The following is a 22178-nucleotide window of genomic DNA, read 5'->3' on the forward strand; positions in this document are numbered from 1 at the left end:
GTTATAAAGTTCAATGTCATGAGTAAAATTTGTTCTAAACACTAAAAATATTTATGATATGAATTATTATTGACAAACCATTCAATATTTTTACTATATTATGGAATAAGGCTCAAACAAAGTTGGACTTTTAGCAAAACAGAGGAAATTCGGACTAAAATTTTCAGATTTGTTTTTCACTGACATATATTTAATAGTACTGTAATATTCAAATTAAGATTTTATTTGTTAGTAAACATAATTCTGCATATTTTCTGTTGGTTTTATCTCACTTTTTTGTTTAGATATTCGAATTACACACACTACAAAAATATTGAAAAATGCTTAAAAACGATAAAAGGCACCATATCTCAAAATTTTGATCAATGACCTCATATAACGTTTATGCCTGCAGAATAAGTTCAATATACCTAGTATAATGCTACTTATACTAAATCTTTTAGCATTATCATCATTCAGTTTTTTGTAAAATTGAATCAAAAAGGGAAGGAATTTAAAACTGATAGAGGAAATTCGGACTGGAATATTTATAAAAATTGTGAATGAAAGCTTAATGCGTTGTGTCTGTTTAGTGTCACTGCCATTTATAAAATGTGTTTCATTTTTAAAAGAGTTTAACAATTATTATTATTTTCACAATTAAGAAAATCCCAATCATAGTGTAAAATTTTGAGGGACTTTTCTTAAATTTTCAAAAAATATTCAATGGCCGTTATCTCAAAAAGTAGGTCATTAACCTACTTTTTTGAAAGTAAAAAAAAGCACTACCATGATAGGTCTTTTATACACAACAGATGGTTTTTCATTATCATCAGTGGAATTTTTTTTCATTCTGAGTAAACGTATACTTAAGTCTTTTCTATTCCTATAGTAAATGCATGTACCTGTATTTCGAGATAGCTCCTAAAAAGAACCAGATAGTAGATTTTCTTGAGACTTTGCAAATATACTAGAGATGCTAATTTATTTGTATATATTTAAATATATATTTAAATATATGGTTAAAGAATAAAGAGTTTGATTTCTACGTAAAAAAAACCACACACATAAATCGGCCCCCTTGCTTAAATTGCTTTTTTGACATAAGTAGACAGTGAACAACGTTTTGCCAATTTTAAACCAAACACTTCAAAAATTATATATATTTTTTTCAGTTTTACTACACATTAAAATTCTTCAACGGAAAATTTATAATCTGTTTTTGGGATTTAGTAACAAACCAATAATATAATATAAATAATGCTTGTTGCTATGGTAAATAGGCTAAAAATTACAAACGTATGACTGTATATTTGATATATCTTTGAATATGTACCACCAAGCCTTACCAAACCCCGTAGACTCACTATACTTAATATTTTTAATTCCTGTAGCTTCCTACTACTGTCAAAATTGGTACGTTTCCTTTGAAACGATTGTTTGTAAACATGTTATGATGGTGCATGGAAATTCCCTACGCTAAAATTAGATCTTCATTTAAAAGAATCTAAAATGAAAATAACCTCTACAATTCAAAAAGGTATGTTTTTGTTACAGAAACATATTAACGGTGTCACAGAATTAATAAGTAGAATGGTCTAGAGTTTAAACTGATATTTTGATTGTAAATGTTGATAACAGGTTGCGTAAAGGTTCACTTTTACAATAGAAACCTTCCCATTATTTCACAATACATATTGACTTTGACATTTGTCTACGCTAACCTGAAATTAAAAAGAAAGTTGAAAAAAAAAATACGGAAGGTGGTACAAGGTACAAACTACTTTTATCTAGAATGCAAAATGATTTAAACGACGATTCGTAACTAAAAGGTAAATATATATATATAATGTTTTTATCATAATCACACTTAGCAACATTTCCGAACTTTAGTAAACATATGAATTTTCTTTAAAAAATCCTAAATAAATTGCGTTACAACTTTTTATTTACATTTTCTGTATTTATACAACAAATATAATAGGGTTTATTCAACATCACCACGCACGGGCTGTTTTGTGCTGCTTGGTAATAGTCAGCAGTATTCTTAAAATATTGCATCCCCCACAGAATGCACTACATGTCCCAGTGAAAGCCCAATCCTCTGTCAAACATGGTTACAGATCTGTATCAGACACATGAGCTTGTTACCTATTTAGAAAAATTGTCAAAACCGGGTCCATTCTTACAGCCTCTGCTATTTTTGGACTGTTCTTTTTCAAATTTCTACCCTGCCTTTGAATTGTCCCAGTGGTGGCCACCGGGAAAGGTAATCAGAGTTCCAACGGTTTTTTTTCCAGAGAATATGTACCGGAAATCATACAGATAGGCAGCCAGGACCAACGCAATCGTTATCTCGATCATAAACCTTACACTGAATACTATCAACTGTACATCCTTTATTTGGGCATAGCGTCTCTCTTTCACTTAAGATTTATGATATCTTGGAGCTGCTAAGAGAAGAATTCCTTTCTCAGGTCCAAAATAAACAGCATAGTTTGGTATCAGTCATCGAAGTAAACTTTTGTCCAAAGCAGCACTTTTCAATTTATTTATTGACCCGAGTACTGTCAACTGTACATTTTTTTTTATTTGGGCATAGCGTCTCTCTTTTTGCGCTTAAGGTTTATGATGCAAAAGCTTTTGGTCTCTCTGAGGCACCCTACGTTAATAACTGCCCCAACGCCGTCTAAGGAAGAGTCACATGATTATCGCTTGTTCGTAACACATTAAAAGCTTGCTCTCAGGGATCATTGTCTACTCTTAAAACTATGAAAACGTTTTCCCATTTAGCAATCTAACGACAGGGTCTTTTTTCAACAACTACTAGAATGACTGTAACCCCGTCCTCAGTTTTCAAAGAAAAACACTTAAGTAGTTAAAAAAATCCCAGAAAAGGTATCACCTTCTACATTTTATTAATGAAACAGTTCAAGGATGCATGATATTTTAAACAGTGTAATGAACAATTGCATCGACACTGCATACATTATGAAAATTCCCTATGAGAAAATAACACTTCAGATATCATATTTATTAAGAGAGATAGAGGAGTCAGGGAAAGGATAGGGCTCTAGTGTGTCTGAGTTTATCAATCGCATCTATTTTGCCATCTATGTTAAACTTATCAATCTCATTTATTTCTTTTTTGAACAGTATTGTATTGTTTTATACAACTGTGTATCAGTTTTATGACCATTGATTATCAATTGGTTTTTCAGGCATCTATTCCTGTAGATGTATTTTTTTTTTCATCAAAACAAGTGTATATTGAACTATTTTGACTACAACCAACTTCTATATCACCAAAAAAAAAAAGTTTTATCATCAAAGTCAATTCTAATTTTTTGGAGTTGCAAACTCTAACAGATTTTGCTTGCAATCGTTGTACCTCTACGCCTTCATATAAATAGTGATATATGGTTTCCTTAACATTTTCATAAAAACTACATAGATAAGATTATTTTACCAATTTAATAAATAAAACTGCTTGTGGTTAATATTTGATAGTATTACCTGTATTACAAATTATTAAAATTTTAAGTCTGAAGTAATGCAAAGAGTTAGATAACGATTAAAGCCAATTGATTTTTTTGTAAAGAAATGTTTTATTTCAATTACCTTTTCCGCTGGTTAATCATTAGCTATGTTTATTTAGTCTTTATCTTTACTACTCTCGTTGGCCTGGGTGCATTGTTTATTGATTAAACTTTCTCTCTTATTGGATTTACTTTTATGATCTAAAAGTAACCTGATATAGACCCTCTGTCCGGAAGAACTCCCACGTTACTGCTCAGAGCATGTTACAGTTTGGCACATGTTGAAACACTCCATAAAAGGTTTTTGAAGATGAGTTGTTGCGCCATCACGGCTGTTATGAAAGTCATCTATGATCCATCACCGAATGGAAGATTGCACTGGCAGAAATGACTCCAAACGGTAGCTTCGAATATTGGGCAAGCTGACAAAAACCTGGCTTGGGTCTTATCCAAGTAATTTTTTGTCCATCGACTAAGCTAACGAACATGTCATCGATGTCGGCGGAGGGTTTTTTCTTCACTAATAAACTGTCATTTTGTGGTCTCCACAAATCCTTGCTGATATGTCTTTAGGAACCACCACAACAGGTGCTGCCAAGAAACTGTGCATCAGTGTTTTTAAAACACCAAGTTCCACCAATCTTCTCAATTTCATTTCCACATGTTCTTAAATTGTGCCAATCACCAGTCATGCTCTTGTAGAGGATTGGTTGTCAATCATATAACCTGGTCCTTAAATTGTTTAATTTTATCGGCTCACAGGTCAGCTGATAAAAAATCAACCCATTTAAACCTTGGGGCGTCCATTTCATTCAAAGCAATCCAAAAACACTTCTTGCTAGTTTAATTTTTTGAAAGCCAGCGTCTTCCTAACAGGAACTCTGACCTTCAGCGATGAACAGCGGTAACTTGTCAAATTTTCGCTTGTGATACTAAACAAGAACTAAGCATTCTCCTATGCATCTAGTGTAATCACCAGTATAAGAGCAAAGTAAGTGGTGTCTGAGCTAAAACTGCTTTAATTGTTTCGTGGATACTAATTCACCAACAATGGTACGAAAACTCGCTTATCAACTGAAAATTCAATATCTTACTCTATTTTATTTGTTAAGGTCTCTTTACTGTTGTAAGATTCATTAGTTTAAAAGATGGAACAAAAGCTGTTTGCAGAATCAAAAGGATCACGGTCCTTTCTTCCACAAAACATTCTGGTAGCTTCCAATTATACCAATTATATGCACTACTTATAAAGGAATAAGCTATCTGGGGAGCTTTGTTGAAATTCAGATCTGCCTAGGATAACAACTTTTTTTTTCTAAATTGCTTCTCCACAAACCATACGATCCCTGAGGGCGCCCGCTTTATTCCTAGCAATGGTATAAATTTCTTGTCGGTAAAGTATGATTTTTTAAAACCAATCTCTTACTATCTCCTATCGGTAGCTTGTCGAATTCTTGTGGTTCGTAATAGGGACCCTTTTGTTAAAAAAAAAACCTCCTAAACAGTATACACAATATATTTAACTAAACTAACTTGGTTGTTAATTTGGTAATAAAATAACTCATTTATATGATTAAAACCATCTAATGTTTCAATAAATGGTATATATATTTCAGGAATATCACCAAAAATCTTTAAAATCTTTTTTTTTAATCCATTTTGACGGAAAAAAAATTTAAAATTGTGTAGATACATTTTCAAGTAGTGGAAATTTCGAGTAGTGTAGTTCCATGTTTGTTCCCCTTCGGAAGGGGGGTCTACAGTTGGGGGAAGGTTTAAATAGATACTTAAGAAGGAAATGCTTTAAAAACTTCTCAAAAACTTAATGTATTTGAGCAGAAAAATTAATATAAAGTAAAATGAAAAATATCAATGTTCAATGGAAATATCAGTAAGCAATTAATAGATAAAAGACTGTTCATAGAAAAAATGCTTCTGAAAAAAGTGCATTTATGATTTGTATTATACTTATCGAGACGTTTTATTTCAATATTTGGAACATTTAAGGTCTTGGATCTCTTCTTAATGCCAAATTATTCACAAATTTTAAAACTTAATTATATCATAACTTTTTATAGAGCAATAAGTACCTTTACATCATATCTAAATATCTATGAATAAATCAAACCAATACTACCTATGTTTATGTATAAATTTTGATTATATACAGAAGTGTTTTTTCTGTTTTGTGAAAGTTCAATTTAAAATATACTTCAGAAATAAATAGGAAAAAATCTCCAAAAATTTCACAAGTGCTTTCATATCTGAAATTATTCATTCACAAACATTCCCATACAGTGAAAACTTTGACCCCTTCAACAATTTGTTCTAGAAAAGGTTTAAAAAATATAGGAGTATATTTGTAAAAATAACTGTTTAAACTCCTCTTGAGATCTGCAATGCTACACAATAAGGAAATCATCCTGATAGATTGTTGAATCTCACGTGTTCAAACCTTGACCTTTTGACCATTTATGAAGCCGAAAGGAGGAGTTCAAATTCTAATTTTAGAATATTGTTTAAATTCTAAAATTTTTAAACCATTACCCCAAAACTTATATAGGGGTCCCTGGGGAGAAAAAATCATGTTGAATATTTTGGAAATAAATTGTTTCAAAAATCCAAAACTGCAAGTTGTAATTTTACTGTGTATTAAAGTATGATGATATATTTTTAAAAATTAAGATTGTTGAAATAATAATCACCGAAACAAAAAATGTGAATACCTGTTAAATAAAATATCATTTGGAGAAAATTTCAATTTTTTTCAAAAGATACATTATGTACTAAAATATATTCTGTTTTTGACTGCACAAAGCTGTTTTGATTACAGTAAAGGGTATTGTTGATCAGGTGAGCGATGTTGACCCCTTTGTCATTTTGTTTATATCCGGATCAAAGTCAAACTGTGACACCTTCATGATAAAATCACCTTTAATGAGCTTCACTTATCTCATTTACAGATGAAATATAGATAAGTTTTCTATCTTCACCCGACAGCCATGTCCTTGCACATGCAGACCCAGGTTTTCAATCACAAGAAACAGGCGGCCCTGCAGGCCTTGAACAATAACCGGTTACAGCAGGCTCTGGAGCTCTACACAGAGGCCCTGCAAATAGCAGAAACTCTGCCACATTTATGTCCTGAAATTCCGAAAATCCTTAGCCATAGATCTCTGGTGTACTACAAACTCGCCCTTGATGACGCCAATATGAGCACCAACCTGGACCCATTTGAGATTAAAGTAAGACATATGGAGACATCGGCAGTTTCCCATCATTTGAGTACTAGTATTTGGATTGTATAAAAATAATGGTTAAGATAGTTATCCCTTTTTCTTTTTAAAAACCTGAATGGTATAAATAAGACCATGATCTTAAAAGTTTGGGCTTCTCAAGCAAGTTGATATTTTGATAAAGTAAATTAAATTTAATTTGACCGGGTATTGATTATCAAACGTTGATTTAAAACTAGTTTTGCGTCAGTTAATTAATAACTTGACATTGTGTTAACCCAAGGTTTGTTCTGGATCATTAATTATCTTTTCATGCATTGTGTTAAAACGAAACAGTTATTGTACATGTATCATTATATTTCATGCATTGTAATAACACAGGGGTACTGGAGAGCAGCACAGGCCCACAAAAAATTGGGACAGGTGGACTGTGCTTTGGACTGCTTCATAAGAGGATACAATGTGTCCGTGAGCCAAGACCAGGAGGAGGAAATCCTTAGATTCCTAGTGGAAATCGTCTTTATCATCATCACGCTCAGATGTAAATGGTTCTTTACCTACACACTAAACTCCCTGGCTTATGTTGGTTTAGCTCTCTAATAAACATTAACGTTTTCTTTATAGCAATAAATGAATCAGGATACAGGCCTGATTTTGATAAATAGCATTAAAATTATAAAATATTTTAAAAATTGGGTTACTTTCAGATGATCCCATAAACCTGAAGAATTCCAAGATTCACCTAAGCAGTATTCAGACACAGAGAAACCTGCTGCAGCGATTAGCCAGCAGCAACTGTTGGGAGGGGGTCAGTCTGCTGGTGATGGGGGTCCACGCCGGTCCTCCGAGTACCTTGGATGCATCCGCCTCCAGCTGCCCTATAGATAATCTCTCAGTTGGAAATCTTTTGAAGAATACCTCTATAACTCAGCTGAAGAGGTTTGGCGTGGATTTGGCAGTTTGTCTCTTGAAGAGTGGGGCATCGTGTGAAGACATTGAACAGAAGATGGAGGAACCTGTTATTCATGTGGGTCTGAAAGTTGCACTTGATACAGGTATGTCTAAATCTGTGTCTGTGATTTACAAAGAATTATATTTCACCAATACAACAATTACGTATAGTTTAAGAAGGGAAGAACAATTTTTTTCGAAATCTAGATTTACTTGGAATAAAGTGGCACAAATACGAGGGTCAATCAAAAAATACGAAGACAATGCGGCTGTCTATCATATATTTTTCATGAAAGTCATACTTAACAGATTAATCTGTGCACCAACACTTATGTTATTGAAATGCGAAGTTTTAGTCCATTTGATGAAAGGGTATTTTTGTTACCCCTTTTTAAAAACAACATGTTTTGTCACCGCGGCGCACGGTAACGTTCAAAACATGACGTCAAAATTAAACACGCACAGTTTATAGATATACCCCATCTTTATATCACGCTTAGTCTCTTCTGCCTTTCTTCTTACAATTTAAAATGGCACTGAACCACTTAACATCTTATTTGCACACATTTGCTTGAGAATCATAAGTTAGGTCTTCAATGTTTTCATTTTCTAACCGTGTATATTTTAGTTTACAGTAAGGATAACCCTGAACGTCGGTTGACGTTACTTCTTATATGACCAAATATTTACAGATATTCTACTCTCTTTCGGACTGTTTTATATTCAAAATACAATGACCACCATCCCCACAAAATTTATTACAGGTAAATACAAACTTGCAAATAATTGTTGACTTATTTTTTGCACCATTGAGCATGTATCGGCTTTTTCCTGAGTTAAATCCATTTTATTTGTACTTCTTGTTGCGCCGTGACGTCAGGCGACGTCGATGTTTTTAGTCAATTCTAAAGAGGACTATCTGACTTTAGTTGCTAATATCTGTTCGACAAAATAATATATCCTATCATTATTTGGTACATAGAATACCATGACTATACTACATTTGAAGTTTCAATATAATTTGGTTTTAAGCCAAATTTATAGAGATAATACTTTCAACATTATATGGGTTATTGTTGACATAACACACATTTTGACCGTGCGCCGTGACCTCATTTTTGCAGGATTAAATTCTCGATAATTCTTAGAAATAAAGAAATTTATTAACTTTTTTTCTTGCAAATTGTCTGAAACTACTGCTAAATTATGTCTACCAAATTTAGTAATGATATGACGTTAAGTAACATAGCTATGACAAAAGTCTTCGTATTTTTTGATTGACCCTCGTACAACCATAATCTTTAGAATTAGTTTTAAGATGATAAGTCTTTTCATTGCAATTCATTGGATGTTGATTCTACACAGGAAAGATCAGTTTGATAAAACTGATGTTCAGTCAGTATTTGAAAACACCAGAGACAAAGGATGCATTGAACAGAGAGGGGCGAACAGCGTTTCATGTGCTGGTGCATTCTGGGAGAATCAATGACTCTATTGGCGAGACCCTGCTTCGCCTCCTGATCAACAATGGCTGTCAATCATCCATCCCAGACAGGAACGGCAAACTTGCCATTGATTATCTCACACCAAATGATCTTGGCTTCAGTATCTTGTCCACCGCCACAAAAGTTGCAGGTACTTACTATATAAATTGCGCCTGTTTGGGAGGGTGACAGTTAAAATTGACATCCTGAGAAAACTATTGTCAATCGACGCGAAGCGAAGGTTGACCTTGGTTTTCGAGAGATGTCAATTTCAACGGATTAAAGAAAATGGAAAGTATTTGTGCTAGAAAGAGTATACAGTATTTAACAAGTGATTGATCTCCAACTACTGTAAACATATAACATTTCGCTGTGTATTCTATTTAGCGTCTTTGGCGGAATGCGGCTTCTACCAAATCAAGTACATCGCTAAATTCCACGCATACATGTATAGAAAAGGTCGCATTCAGGAGTATGCTATTTCATATTCACGCTAACAAAACTATTTACCGCCAAATATCGTACCCGCCAAATATAATACGTTTACAGTGCTTTATAAAAATGGTCATAACCAAATCAGGTTTTGAAATTAGAAAAATTTATTTCACAGATAACATTGTGAGGGAAAAAATCATAGAAATGAAGGAGAAAGGAAACACAGCATTTAAAAAAAGAGAATATGAGGAAGCCTTGATTTTCTATAATCGAGCTATATTTATGGTAAACGGCTATGAAAATTTGACTCGCGAAGCAGCAATAGTGTTGACAAACAGATCCCTTGTTCACTCTACCCTACATAATGTAACAGAGGCCTTGGAAGATGCTGAAGAAGCAGTCAGGTGTGACCCAACATGGATGAAGGTTTATCAACTCAAATTTGTCTCTTAATATTGTTTATCATCTTTAGATCAAATGTATATGTAATGGTAGTGTGGTTTAGAACTATTTGCTGTTAATTTAGGGGCACTGGAGAAGAGGCCTAATCTTACGACAAAAGAAGTTGTTCCAGAAATCTTTCAGTGTATTTTTAGAGGGATATTACAGTGGAAATGGCACCCATTCGGAGAAATGCAATATTCTTGTAGAAGCTGTCGCGTCCTTCTCAAATATCACAGGTTTGTCAAATTTACTGTTGAATCATGTTTATTTGTGAGGCCAATTTTCGATGGTAGCCAAAATGTTCCTTGTCCGTGGAAATGTATTCTTTGGTAGCAATTTTCATATAATTTCAATACTTATTAAACAAATACTTGTATATACTTTCGTGGGGTGTAAATTCTTGGGAAAGGATTACGAAAGCCACGAACATTGGTCCCCAACGAACAATTATAATTCTACAGCATTCTGATACCCTTGTCGATTAATCGGGGGCTTCTTTCGAGTGATAGTTGATTACTTGTTAATTCAAATAATAAAATAATGCTTATTTCGCATTTATTGTGTCTATATGTCTCCTTATGAACTTAAATAATTTGGATGCTGAATCTAGGCCATAAACTGAAGAAGTTTAAGGGTTTGAAGCTGGTTAGAGTTTTTGTAGCAGGTGCCCCTTGATAGCTATATCTAAGTTATTACTGGTCCTATCGTCACAGAACTTGCATGGATGGTGCATCTTATGATACTTTAACAACTACTAGACTTTGACCCGTGCGTGCTGGGGTTGACATTGCATATGATATCGGACATATACGAAATAATTACATCGACACACCGTATTGTTGACTTTTACCTAACCAAGCTTTCAGTCTACAATAATGCTATTAATTTCGCTACACTCTGCTTAGTAAGAATACTTTTTAAAAATGCAGAATCCCTCCGAAACGAATTTATTGCAAATTAATGAAGCTGCATTGAAAATAACAGTAAAATTATTCATAAAAAAACATTTATAGGCTGTTAAAAACCTTTCATCTAAAAAAATATTATTCATATCAATGAAGAATTCAACACTTTCTCACCAACTTTTTTTTTACTCTCTTCAAATACACATCATTTTGACATTCGGAACTCTCGGGATTTTTCATATTAAATGCACTGAGTAAGAATTCTCTCTCGTATTTTCTTTGATGTACAGAATATACTAGTATAGCAAATTTTCAATGAAAATTTACACGTATTTGTATTATCGTTTCTGAGTTTATTCATGCAAATGTGATGTGGAAACATGAACTAAAGAGCCTTCTTTGATTTAGCGTGAATGTATTACAATTTTGTTTTACTGATGCACTCCACAGGCTTGAATACTGAATTTGAACCAATGGTTTTAGATCCTGGAAGAGGTTAAGATTTTCGGAGCAGGCCACATATTTATGCAAATAATTGTACTTTCTTATTTAAACTTGCATGGTTGATTTTACTATGTAAATGAATTACAGAGCTAGCTTCAGATATGGAGAGTGATCTTGATTATCTGGATGCTTAGGCAGATGTAAGATTTTATAACAAGATTGTGTTAGGTCTTGGAGCTGGTTACATAATGAAGTGAATCTTTTTTTAGTCAATCACACACACAATTACACAGATTATATTACAATTAAAGTGTATCGGTAATGTAGAGGTTATTTCAGATACCGAGCTTGATTTCAATTTGTTTGATGCTGGAGCAGGTGTAAGCTATAGTAAGCTATTATTCTATATATAATAAATCTGGACTCATAATTATGATTCCTCGTCTCGGTGAGCGCTATAATCTTTGATTACCTACGTTTTTATGAGAAGAAAAAGTTATGTTATGTGTGATGTAGTCATTTGCATGCATTACATTACAGAAAAGCAGGAGTTGGAGGCTAGTTACAAAGGTCTATGTAAAGTTAGCAGTGAAGTGTGGCTGGAGGTCCTGACTAGACTGAGTGCCCGAGGGGAATGGGCGGCCATCAGATACCTGGTCCTGGGCATAGACTTCCAATATATCAATGGTACGCTGTTTGTAGTTTAGTATAGTTTTGATTGATTCAAGTGAATCTTGCATATTTTAATGTGAAAAGTTGTGTTCTACAAAGGCCCAAATATCTTAACAGTACAACTACTTGTATATTGTCTGACATGTAGATTCACTATCATTCTTTTTTTCTTTAATTTCAGTCCAGCTAAAACATAAGCAGATCAATGTTAACATTAGGAAATTAATATGCTAATAAGAATTAATCAAGAAGTTGCTTTCCCGTTTCCAGGACAAGTGATCCCTAGCGGCATAGCGAAAGATGCAGATTTGCAGGGGATCACGTACGACACACTGTTCCAATACCTGGAGAGCCATGAAGACCCCGCTTCCCTCAATGACTGGATCACTCCTCTAGTTTTGTTCCTCATCATACAGACGGGAGACCTCGGAACCTTACTAAGGTTCCAGTCTTCAGAGGAGGACACCCCTTTCACTGCTGCCGTCAGATTCTGTGTCCTTACAGGTAATGTAATGGGATCTAACTCTTAGTGTGGTGACTGTTCGTACTCCTCTGAGAAACAAAATGCTTCCCAAATAACATTTAATGCGTTGGTCCCTGCTTTACGTGTTTATTGGTCTGCACATTCGGTTGGTACTTGGGAGTAATTAGACTTAAAACATATTTGTGACGTCATCTTATGTTAAACCGAGTCCAGTAAATATATTGTCCTGCAACCCTCCAATAAGTTACCTGTAGTTGTCCAATGCGTTTCTACTTATAAGACGGCTACGGGTGACATTCTGGACTGGTGCAGATAACTGGGGTGAACACTAAATCACTCAGAAACACAATAAAAGAGAAAAAATGTATCTTTGTATGTTTGTATGAAATTGGACCGAAAAAGAATTTCAAATTGAAATTCCAGGTATTAATAACTTAATTATACATAACCATACCATCCTCTATACCGTTGTTTGTGCAATAATGAGCAATGTACGGGGAATTATTAAATATGCCTAGTAACTTTGCGCATGCTTTTTCATTGGGCGATGAAGACTACAACGATCAGTGCAAAAAGCTTTTTTCTTTAAACATCGTCGTCGTCTTGACAAGTGTTCCTTTAGTCAATATTTAGTTTATTTACATAACTAACTCAAATTGAACTGTTTTGGCCTGATGTTTATTGTTAACTCATTGGATAGTGCCATGTAAGTAAAATAAAGCAAAACGATAAAAAAAACTTTTCAAAAGCAATAAAGAGACAAAATATTTAAAGTTAGTGAATAGCCTTCAACTATCCATTCTGTCAGATATTGTACTGTCCTCGGCGCTAACGTGCTTGGACTGCACACAATCTGACAAAATATACAGTTTTCGTTTTAAAACCATTATGGGCACCATTATGTCATTAGAGTTTTTACAATTTAAAGGTTTTCTGTAAAATCATTTAAATTTATGGTGGTAGCTTTTCACGGATTGTCATTTTTTTTTTTTTTTAAAGTTTGTAGATATTTGATAAGTTGATTTACTTCCTAATTCCAGGAGTATATACGTCCCTGCTAATTCAATCAGTATGCTAAAGTGACAAAAAATATTCATTATAGAGACATGTTCACTCAAACTTAAATTTTTTTCGTAAATATTTTTCATATAATCAAAAGATTGGGTTGAAAGATGATCATAGCCAAAGTTTTGTGCATTCATCTGCACCGGATTGCAGACGAAAATTATTATTTGAATGTACCAGAACAACGAAGATTACATGATCCGGAACGGCTTTAAGTTTACGTTTAGCGTGACTTTCTTCAACATCCTGTAATATTGGTCGCCAAGATAAACCTTTGTTTTGAATACCGCCGTCCTGTTCCTTTTATCTTCACAGAACCAGTCAAAACCCTGGGTCTACCGACTTTTCGTTTTTCGTGCCTAGACTCCATGATTGTTTATGTCGTTTCTGTGCATGCGTAATTGTAAAAGGAGAGATGAACAACACTTGCGCGTTGAGCCAACAAATAATTATGTTTTTATCCGTAACAATTGAATTTTTACTTTACAAAACTTGGTTTTTTTGTGAAACTTCATATTTCCAAAAACAGAACAAAATTTACAAAAGCTAAAGTTCTATTTTATCCAACCCTCTCCTTTTTACGTCACCGTGTCTCTTTAAAATTATAATCCTATAAATTCTAATGAAATCACAGTTAACTTACATGAAGGCAGTACTATAGTAAAGAGCTAAGACATACTAGCATATGTTTTACCAAAAATACTATAACACGGTCACAACAAAAAAAACCATAAAACACCCGTTCATTTACTTAATTTCAGTTTGGGTTAAGTTTGCATGAATTAAATATTGATCACAAATGAATTGACGTTAAGGCTGAAAACATCGACGGTATCATAAGGACATAATAAACATTAATACCACAGTGTGTTAATATAAGTAACTGAAATATTATACTAATGTCTAGTAGAAAAGATTGTAACGAAGCTTTGAAAATTATTTAAACCAGTGACTGTGACAATAAAAGAACTATTAATAATATCGCACTGATTTATGTCCTAGTCAACAATTACATTATCAAAATTTAATTTATTATAACAGATTATGGTTTTGTAAAAGTCCAGTTCATAAACGTTCACTTCATCTGTTGACTCTAACCATATTGCATTTTATTTTAAATTCATAGTCATCACTTTTTACATGTACGTATTGATAATTGGTTGGCTCTGGTAGGCCTTAAGACTTGTCTTGCAATAAATGAAAATCTCTGAACTCTCGTTGTCTTTAATTTTCTTGAATTTAAGTATAATAGTATACTCTCCATTCGCTGTCAGGTTTTTTTAATGAACAAAAATGTAACAACTAGTAAATGCTTATTCTATTTGACCTTTTAAAATGCTCTCAAATTAAGTACCATTTCTAATGGCTTGTGATTTTAATTAAGTATGTATTTATTCAGAAAACATTGCGTTATTACAAAACATGCCAGACAATCAAAGGCAGATGGAATTTGTGGATGGTAGAGGGGATTCCCCTTTCCACATCCTCTTTAAGATGTCTCACTGTCCTCAGGGAAAGCTCATAGCCACCATAGTAAGGCTGCTGCTCCAGAAGGGCGTGTCTCCAACAGTGCGTGACAGGAGTCAGCTCCTACCTATTGACTATGTGAATCCCAGCAATAACAAAGAGGTGTATGGCATACTGAAGAAATACACACAGCGTGAGTTTATAAAGTAAAGGGTGCTTATAGTCAAGGGACACATTATTTTGATATTGGTTTATTAATGCCATTCTTATTTTAATATTTTGATTTCATTATCATAATTCCTTACATCCATCTGTAAGGATGTGTACTATACACCCTCATTAATTTGCACAAATCAAAGAGAACATTTTTAAACAAACATTAACACAGCCTATTTAATAGAAGATATAAACATTAAATATATTAACAAAATTTAATGATGAAATAGATAACACCAAAATAACTTATATAAATAATGTCTTAACTTTGTTTAGTAGCACTATTATATAAATAGTGTCTGTTTGGGAGGGTAACTGTTGAAATTGACACCCCGAGACAACCATTGTCAACCGACGCGAAGCTGAGGTTGACAATGGTTTTCGAGGAGTGTCAATTTCAACAGTTACCCTCCCAAACATACACTTTTTATTTTATTATACTGAATGTCTTAATTTTAAAGAAAATGTTACTGCTTTTATATAGAAATGAAGAGAAGTCTACGGCGAACCGTACGCGCATAATTTACGCGCATGTAACAATTCGTTGTGTTACTCGTTGCCAAGTGTGTTGCTAACGCTGAGGGTAATTGAACGGATTACCATCTGCGTCTAAACCAATCAGATTTCAGTATTCAATATGAAAGTATAATAAATATGAATATATCCTTAAGTGCGTCCTATAACGGGTAAAATCCAACACCGTTGCTTGATACAGTTAATATATCCAGTTCTGCTGCATGGTATGTTCTCGCCGTGATTTATAACTAATGTTTTTCGAAATATCTGACAATACAACTCAACATTGAAGAATGAATTTTCACAATACACAGTTGAAAAAATGATAATATCAATGTCATAAACTTTCACAGTATAAATATGTTACCCAAGCATTAATGGTCACATTTCAAGGTTGTATTTGAAATAATTGTTCACCATTCTGTTTTTCAAAGTGTGTTGCGAAACACTTCCGAAAAGCGGTTGTTAAAAAAACATGGTAAAAAGCCACGCTCAGAGCATAATAGTCAGAATTGAATACTTCTGACAGCCGTTGTCCTTCTTCTGTGATTCCGGTTAAGGGTAAAGCAAGGCAAAACACCATGGAAAAATAATCCCTGTAGATTCCTTATCCGCGTAAAATCGCGAGAATCAACAATCGCGAAGTTTAAAATCTCGCTTTTTTCAGACAGTTTTGAACTATATGAAATTTTAACAGAAACTTGTTGCTCGCGAATTTATATTCTCGCGGGTTGATACAAATCTGCAGACTAGCGGTATTAAGTACTCGCGTAAAATAGGAATTTAAAGTATATTAAACATTCTCGTTGCAAAGAGCAAAAAGGTGTTCGACACGATTTTTAGAAGGTGCGAGGAGACCATGAATTCGATATTCGACAAACAGAATCTAAAAAGGAAATGAAATAAAGTCTTAATTCGAAGAGTTAGACTTTATATACAGCAAAGGCTCTCGTGTTCATTATTTTTAAAGAACACAAGTTAAAATTTTAGCTAGGTACCTAGATTAATTTTCCAAGGACATTATAAAGAATGTTAAGACGTTTAAAAAAAAACCCAGAAAATTTAAGGATGGTTGATAAGATATTTATACAACGAATAGAATTTCATTAAGTTTGAAGCACGAAGTTTATAACACGAAAGTATGAATATGCATTTGTGCAGGATGTTTTGGTGTGATTTGGTTGGGGGGGGGGTCGCCGTTTCATTAAAAAAAAATTTATTCAATGCATGATATCTTGCCATTTCTTAAAAGTAGCATTGTTAAGTATTATTGGGTATTTTTCTTTTATTTATGCTTTTTATTTCGTTATTTTTTATTTAATTTTTTTTACTTTGAAAGTGACCTGACACAGTTTTACATACTTAGGTTGGCTTCTTTGGTAAATTAACACAGTCCTGCTGTCTTGGAATAACCAGTTGCTTGTCAACGTGTTTGTTTTGATAAACTTGTATCATGATAATGATTTCTCTGACTTGTGCCTTGTTGCATGTTGTGTTCTACATGTTATAACTTCTTATCTAGTACAATCATTCACTTATATGCACTCAAGATCCCAATGTTGGTTATCTTCAATCATCATATATCTAATATATACTGCAGCCGCTGAAGCAGAAATACAGGGACAGAATCAACAACAGGAGAAGCAGATGCAAACGAAAGAGAACCGTGAAGAGGGGGAGAGGACTCAGCTAGAGATGGAAGAGGTGGAAAGAAAGAGGCAAATACAGAACCAGAGAAAGGCCGAGGAGGCAAGGTAGGAATATCCTTGCAGGAATTAATTAGTCTTTCTCAAGCTCAAGGAATACAAATCCAAGTTATATTACGAATAGAAGTCCGTAACAGTCTACATAAATTTCTTACATGTAATATCTTCCTAGGTATTAATTTTAAAAAAAACTTTGAGCTCAATCAAATTGCCATGTAAAATCAGATAATTTAATTTCATATTCTTGGGATTTGATACAAAACACTGAATTATGTTCAGATGTAAGATTAGGAATCTACAGTCGGCGATGTTAACCGGTCTTTGTCTTCATGGTCTCTTTTGAGCTAAGTAGTTTTTATGGTTTGTACAACACGTGCCCGCTAATTTTGATTTTAACAGGAAAAAAGACCCTATGAAAAATTTGACATTGGATTCGTATTGTAAAGAATATTGTGAGCCAAGGATAGATGAAGCAAAAGCATTTCTGCAGGAAAACAACATGAGACATGCATATTTGCGCCTAGCGGAAGTACTTAAGAAAGATCACAAGCATGAGAAGCACAAGAGGATGGAAGAAATGGCATTAGATATAGTGATTACCTCCCTCGGGGGATCATTCCACCCAGGTATAGTTATTTTCATTTGTTCATTATCAACCAAAGGTCAGTTCATGACTGATTTTTAATCTCATGAAATTTAAGCTGTTATTTCATTATTTATTTTTGTTCATATTTTTGTTTTCTTTCTTCAGAAATTCCAGATAAACTTGCCAAGATACCGCACAAACTTTATGAACAGATCATCAATGGTTTAGCAGCCAATGAGAAGTGGAGACAAATGTATTTCACAGTCAAAGAACACAGGCTTCACTACGGAGACTTGTCTCTTCCCAACTTTGCCAAATCTATGTCCCTGGCCAAGGTCATTCGACACTCGTCCTTCCAGGGGTCAGAACAACTCTTGGTTGATGTAGTAGACTGCATGCTGAATGGTGGAGCTGTGTTAGATAAAGGCATGTATGCTTTGTTTTTTGTCTTCCTAATAGTTTTTTGCATGGTAATGATAGATACTGAATACACGGTATTTGCTAAAAAAGAAAAAAAAATCGTTACTGTCCTAGAATTGTATTTAGCAAGATTTTCCAGTTTTCTAATTGTATCTAATTTCCCTGAACTAGAAAGACATTTTGTCATTTATATAACAGGTATATCTTTGGTAACCTCAATTTAGAAAGTATATGATAAAATAATTTAATAGCATTTTCATTTACGAAACTTCATTTGGGTCAAAGATTTGTTTTATACATTATGCTTTTCACTTTTGTTGTATCTATCTTTACTGCATACTTATTGTTATTTACATAAATCTTGTTACGTGTATATTATAGTAACAAAGAAGCTCAAGAAAGATATTTTACCATTTGGTAAACACAATAGAGAAAAGAAATAGATTTCATTCAATTTTCACTGAATGTTAAACACATTAGTATTTATCCATTCTCACACATGTAAATAAATCGGGTTGTTTTGTACATTTTTTTTAAGTGCCGAACTTTGCTGTAATTAAATTTCTGCATTTTTAGGAGTTTCTTCTTAAATATATTACAGATGGAAAGTTGGCCATCCTTGCTGCTATACAGGCGTGTAAATTCAAAGTATTGGAGATTTTGTTAAAATGGGGTGCAAACCCAGTCCATCTCACCATCAATCAAGGAGACACACCCATTCATGCTGCATTGTCTATAGCCCTGGAAAGAGACAAAGGTTAGAATAGAATTCATATCAATGTTATAATTTACCTTTATACCTTGTTTAATTCAATCACCGCATATTTGGATTACTTTTTTCGCACGGGACAAAATTTGCAATAATTGGTGAACATGTAAACATTTTAATTTGCGTCAGTCATCTTTTGCAATTTAAAAAGTTCTCAATTAAAATAATCAATACCAGACATAATTTCTGCGTATTTTTTTCCCGTGAATGTGATAGCGAAAATGCATAAAATAGATCGTGGCAAAAAATGACCTGACATACGGAATGTTTTCGAAATTAGCATTAAATAGTATTTTAATTTTGCTCTCCTGTTCATTGTTATGCTCTCAAGATCAAAGAGAAGAGTTATATTTCATGCTTTACCATGCAAGTTTTCTTCTTGTTTCAGGAAATTTTTCCATCTTGAACTATTTCTTTGATTTGTATGAGAAGGATCCAGCGATGTACCCCATTTTAGACCCAGCACAGACAAACTCAGATGGAGACGGTCTATTCCACTTGGTAGCTAAAGCCAAATACAGTGCCACTACACAGAAGGCAACAGAACTTCTGTTTGACAAGAAGGTGAATGCTTCGATTATAAACAAAGAGGACAATCTTCCTAAGGACTACCTCAACCCTACACAGGACAGACGCTTACAGGTATGTGTACTAAAGTACATAATTCTATCTAACTTTTCTATAAATTAAAGATATTGAATCAATCTTAAAACAGTATTTTACTCAAATGTAAACATCACGCTTGGTAGTATATTACAGTAAGTGGCTTAAGGAGGAAGCAGGTACCGCAAGAACATATAAAATACACTGTTGACACGAAAATTACAAAATAGGCAAATTGAAATCTACTTGAACTTGTTATAAATCATTTTCAGCGATACATCATATGTCAAAAGTAAACTAGACTTTGTACCCGTCTACTTATTATTATTCCGTAATAATTAAAATATAAGAAGATAACTGCAAATGATTGAAATCCGGTTTCTCTGTCTCAGTTCTTTTGGCTTGCATCACTTGGAGGAGAAGTAAAGCCAAAAAGGAAACAGAAACCTATAACCCAGAGAATCAAGGGTCCAAAAACTCAGACAGAAGATATAGCAGAAGATGAGCAAGATCTTTTGTTGTATGAAAGACAAGAAGATATTTCTTCTATGTCTGAAGAAAGCCAAGATAAAATTTATAAAACATTGGTTCCCAGGCAAAAGAAAGCTCTGAAAAGACACATTGAAGAATTAATTTACAATTTGCCTGATATTCCTGATTCCATCTTTAAACCAGAAGTGGTTAGGATGGATGAGAGTCCAAACTTCCGACAAAGGAAAGAGGCAACTATAGAAATGGACAAATCAGAGGTTAGTAGGGACATAAGGGCTCAAATTGAAAAGAGTAGCGGTGATTTTAAACAAACTGTAATACTTTGCTATTATGATATCTTTGCTTGGCTGAGCCAATCTGCTTACAGCACACATCTGATTACTTGTTGTACACCGCTAATTACCGTTTGCTTCTTTATTTTTTTTTTCATTTTCATTTCACTTTCCAAACTATTTCACCATGAGAAATAAAAAGAACTTTGCGCAATAGATAAATCATAAAAAACGTTAAACATAAATGCTTTCTACAGAAAAAGAGAGTTTTAGGGTTGCTCTATACACCACTTTTTTGATGACGCAGTACGCCAACAAGTAAATCTGGAAGCATGCAATTCCGGTACTGACTGATTTACACTGATTTACACTGAGGCGAATTGTATCGGAACCGCTCTTTTTAAAAATTTGTTAAATTAATAGTTTAATTTGATAACTGGAAAATTCATTACTTATAAGTAATGTGGTATGTGACACCTTCACGTTGTGTGGTATTATTTATCGAAATAAACAATAAAATCAAGTATAATTTTTAAATAGTTTCTTTACCATTATTGATATGTGACACCGTAGCGCAGTGGGTTAGTGGGTTTACTACAAACCAGTGATCATCAGTTCGATTCCCGTTGGGAACAATACATTTTTTAACTTTCCAAAAATTTCTAAAACGTATTTTTTGGTTTGATACCGTGAAATTCTAAACCGGTGAAAATATTTCAATTATAAAATACTTTAATGCACATTAAAATCGACACCTTACGGGGAGGAGAAGGTTGGTTTGAATTTCTCTCAGGTTGGGATACATAAATCCCATTAGCCTAATCAATGTTCCCTTTTTTTTTAACTTAGTTTTGCATTAAAGCGAATATATTCACTTATACAGGGCGAAGTCTATATTGAAATATGTATGTATATATCCTTTCAACATTATATTTAAGAAATTTTCTTCAACTCAGAAATGAAATGAGGTGTTTGGGCCTTGGGACTAAGGAACGATAACCCTTTCCTGAGGAACTTTCATACCAAATAAAATTTAAAATATTTTTTGTGTTTATTTGCAATGGTTTTCATTTAATTTTTTATGTCACATTTATTAAAATACATTTTCTTATAACATCAAGCAACTTTTTCAGATGATTTGTCAACAGAGTAAGAAAATATTAAAAATTATTTTTGGGGGAAATGCTTAAAAAAAATTGCAATAATAACATTTTTGTATGTTAAGAAGTGTTATATTATTTTTATGTGTCCGAAGGAAATATCCATCATATGACAAACAAATTTCTCTCAATTTGTTAATAGCTGTCTTTTTAAAAAATATTTTACAAAAACAAGAAAAAACATTTAAAAATTCTTTAAAAATACCTAGAGTATCTCTATCATCATTTTCATATCTGATAAGTTTATGTTTTATGATCTTCTATTAAAAATTGGAATTAACTCTGGGTGTATAGAACCACCTTAAGACATTGAGGGCAAAAACAACAGGACAC

At 33.4% G+C, this 22178-nt stretch overlaps 1 protein-coding gene across 1 annotated transcript in view; it reads left to right on the forward strand.

Annotated features, from left to right (window-relative positions):
- The first annotated feature begins 6487 nt into the window (after positions 1–6487).
- LOC128175671 (TPR and ankyrin repeat-containing protein 1-like) overlaps positions 6488–22178 on the forward strand; it is a 65435-nt gene continuing 49744 nt past the window's right edge. Inside the window, exons 1-15 of the mRNA XM_052841483.1 lie at positions 6488–6763; positions 7136–7295; positions 7462–7809; positions 9071–9340; positions 9800–10050; positions 10151–10304; positions 11958–12104; positions 12360–12593; positions 15038–15298; positions 17438–17591; positions 17943–18169; positions 18295–18555; positions 19151–19306; positions 19707–19960; positions 20314–20670. Of these exons, the coding sequence (XP_052697443.1) occupies positions 6521–6763; positions 7136–7295; positions 7462–7809; positions 9071–9340; positions 9800–10050; positions 10151–10304; positions 11958–12104; positions 12360–12593; positions 15038–15298; positions 17438–17591; positions 17943–18169; positions 18295–18555; positions 19151–19306; positions 19707–19960; positions 20314–20670 (3477 nt within the window). The 5' untranslated portion in view covers positions 6488–6520. The remainder of the gene's footprint in view (positions 6764–7135; positions 7296–7461; positions 7810–9070; positions 9341–9799; positions 10051–10150; positions 10305–11957; positions 12105–12359; positions 12594–15037; positions 15299–17437; positions 17592–17942; positions 18170–18294; positions 18556–19150; positions 19307–19706; positions 19961–20313; positions 20671–22178) is intronic.

Source organism: Crassostrea angulata, chromosome 1, assembly GCF_025612915.1.
Source record: "Crassostrea angulata isolate pt1a10 chromosome 1, ASM2561291v2, whole genome shotgun sequence".
In the NCBI taxonomy this organism is placed as follows: Eukaryota; Metazoa; Mollusca; class Bivalvia; order Ostreida; family Ostreidae; genus Magallana; species Magallana angulata.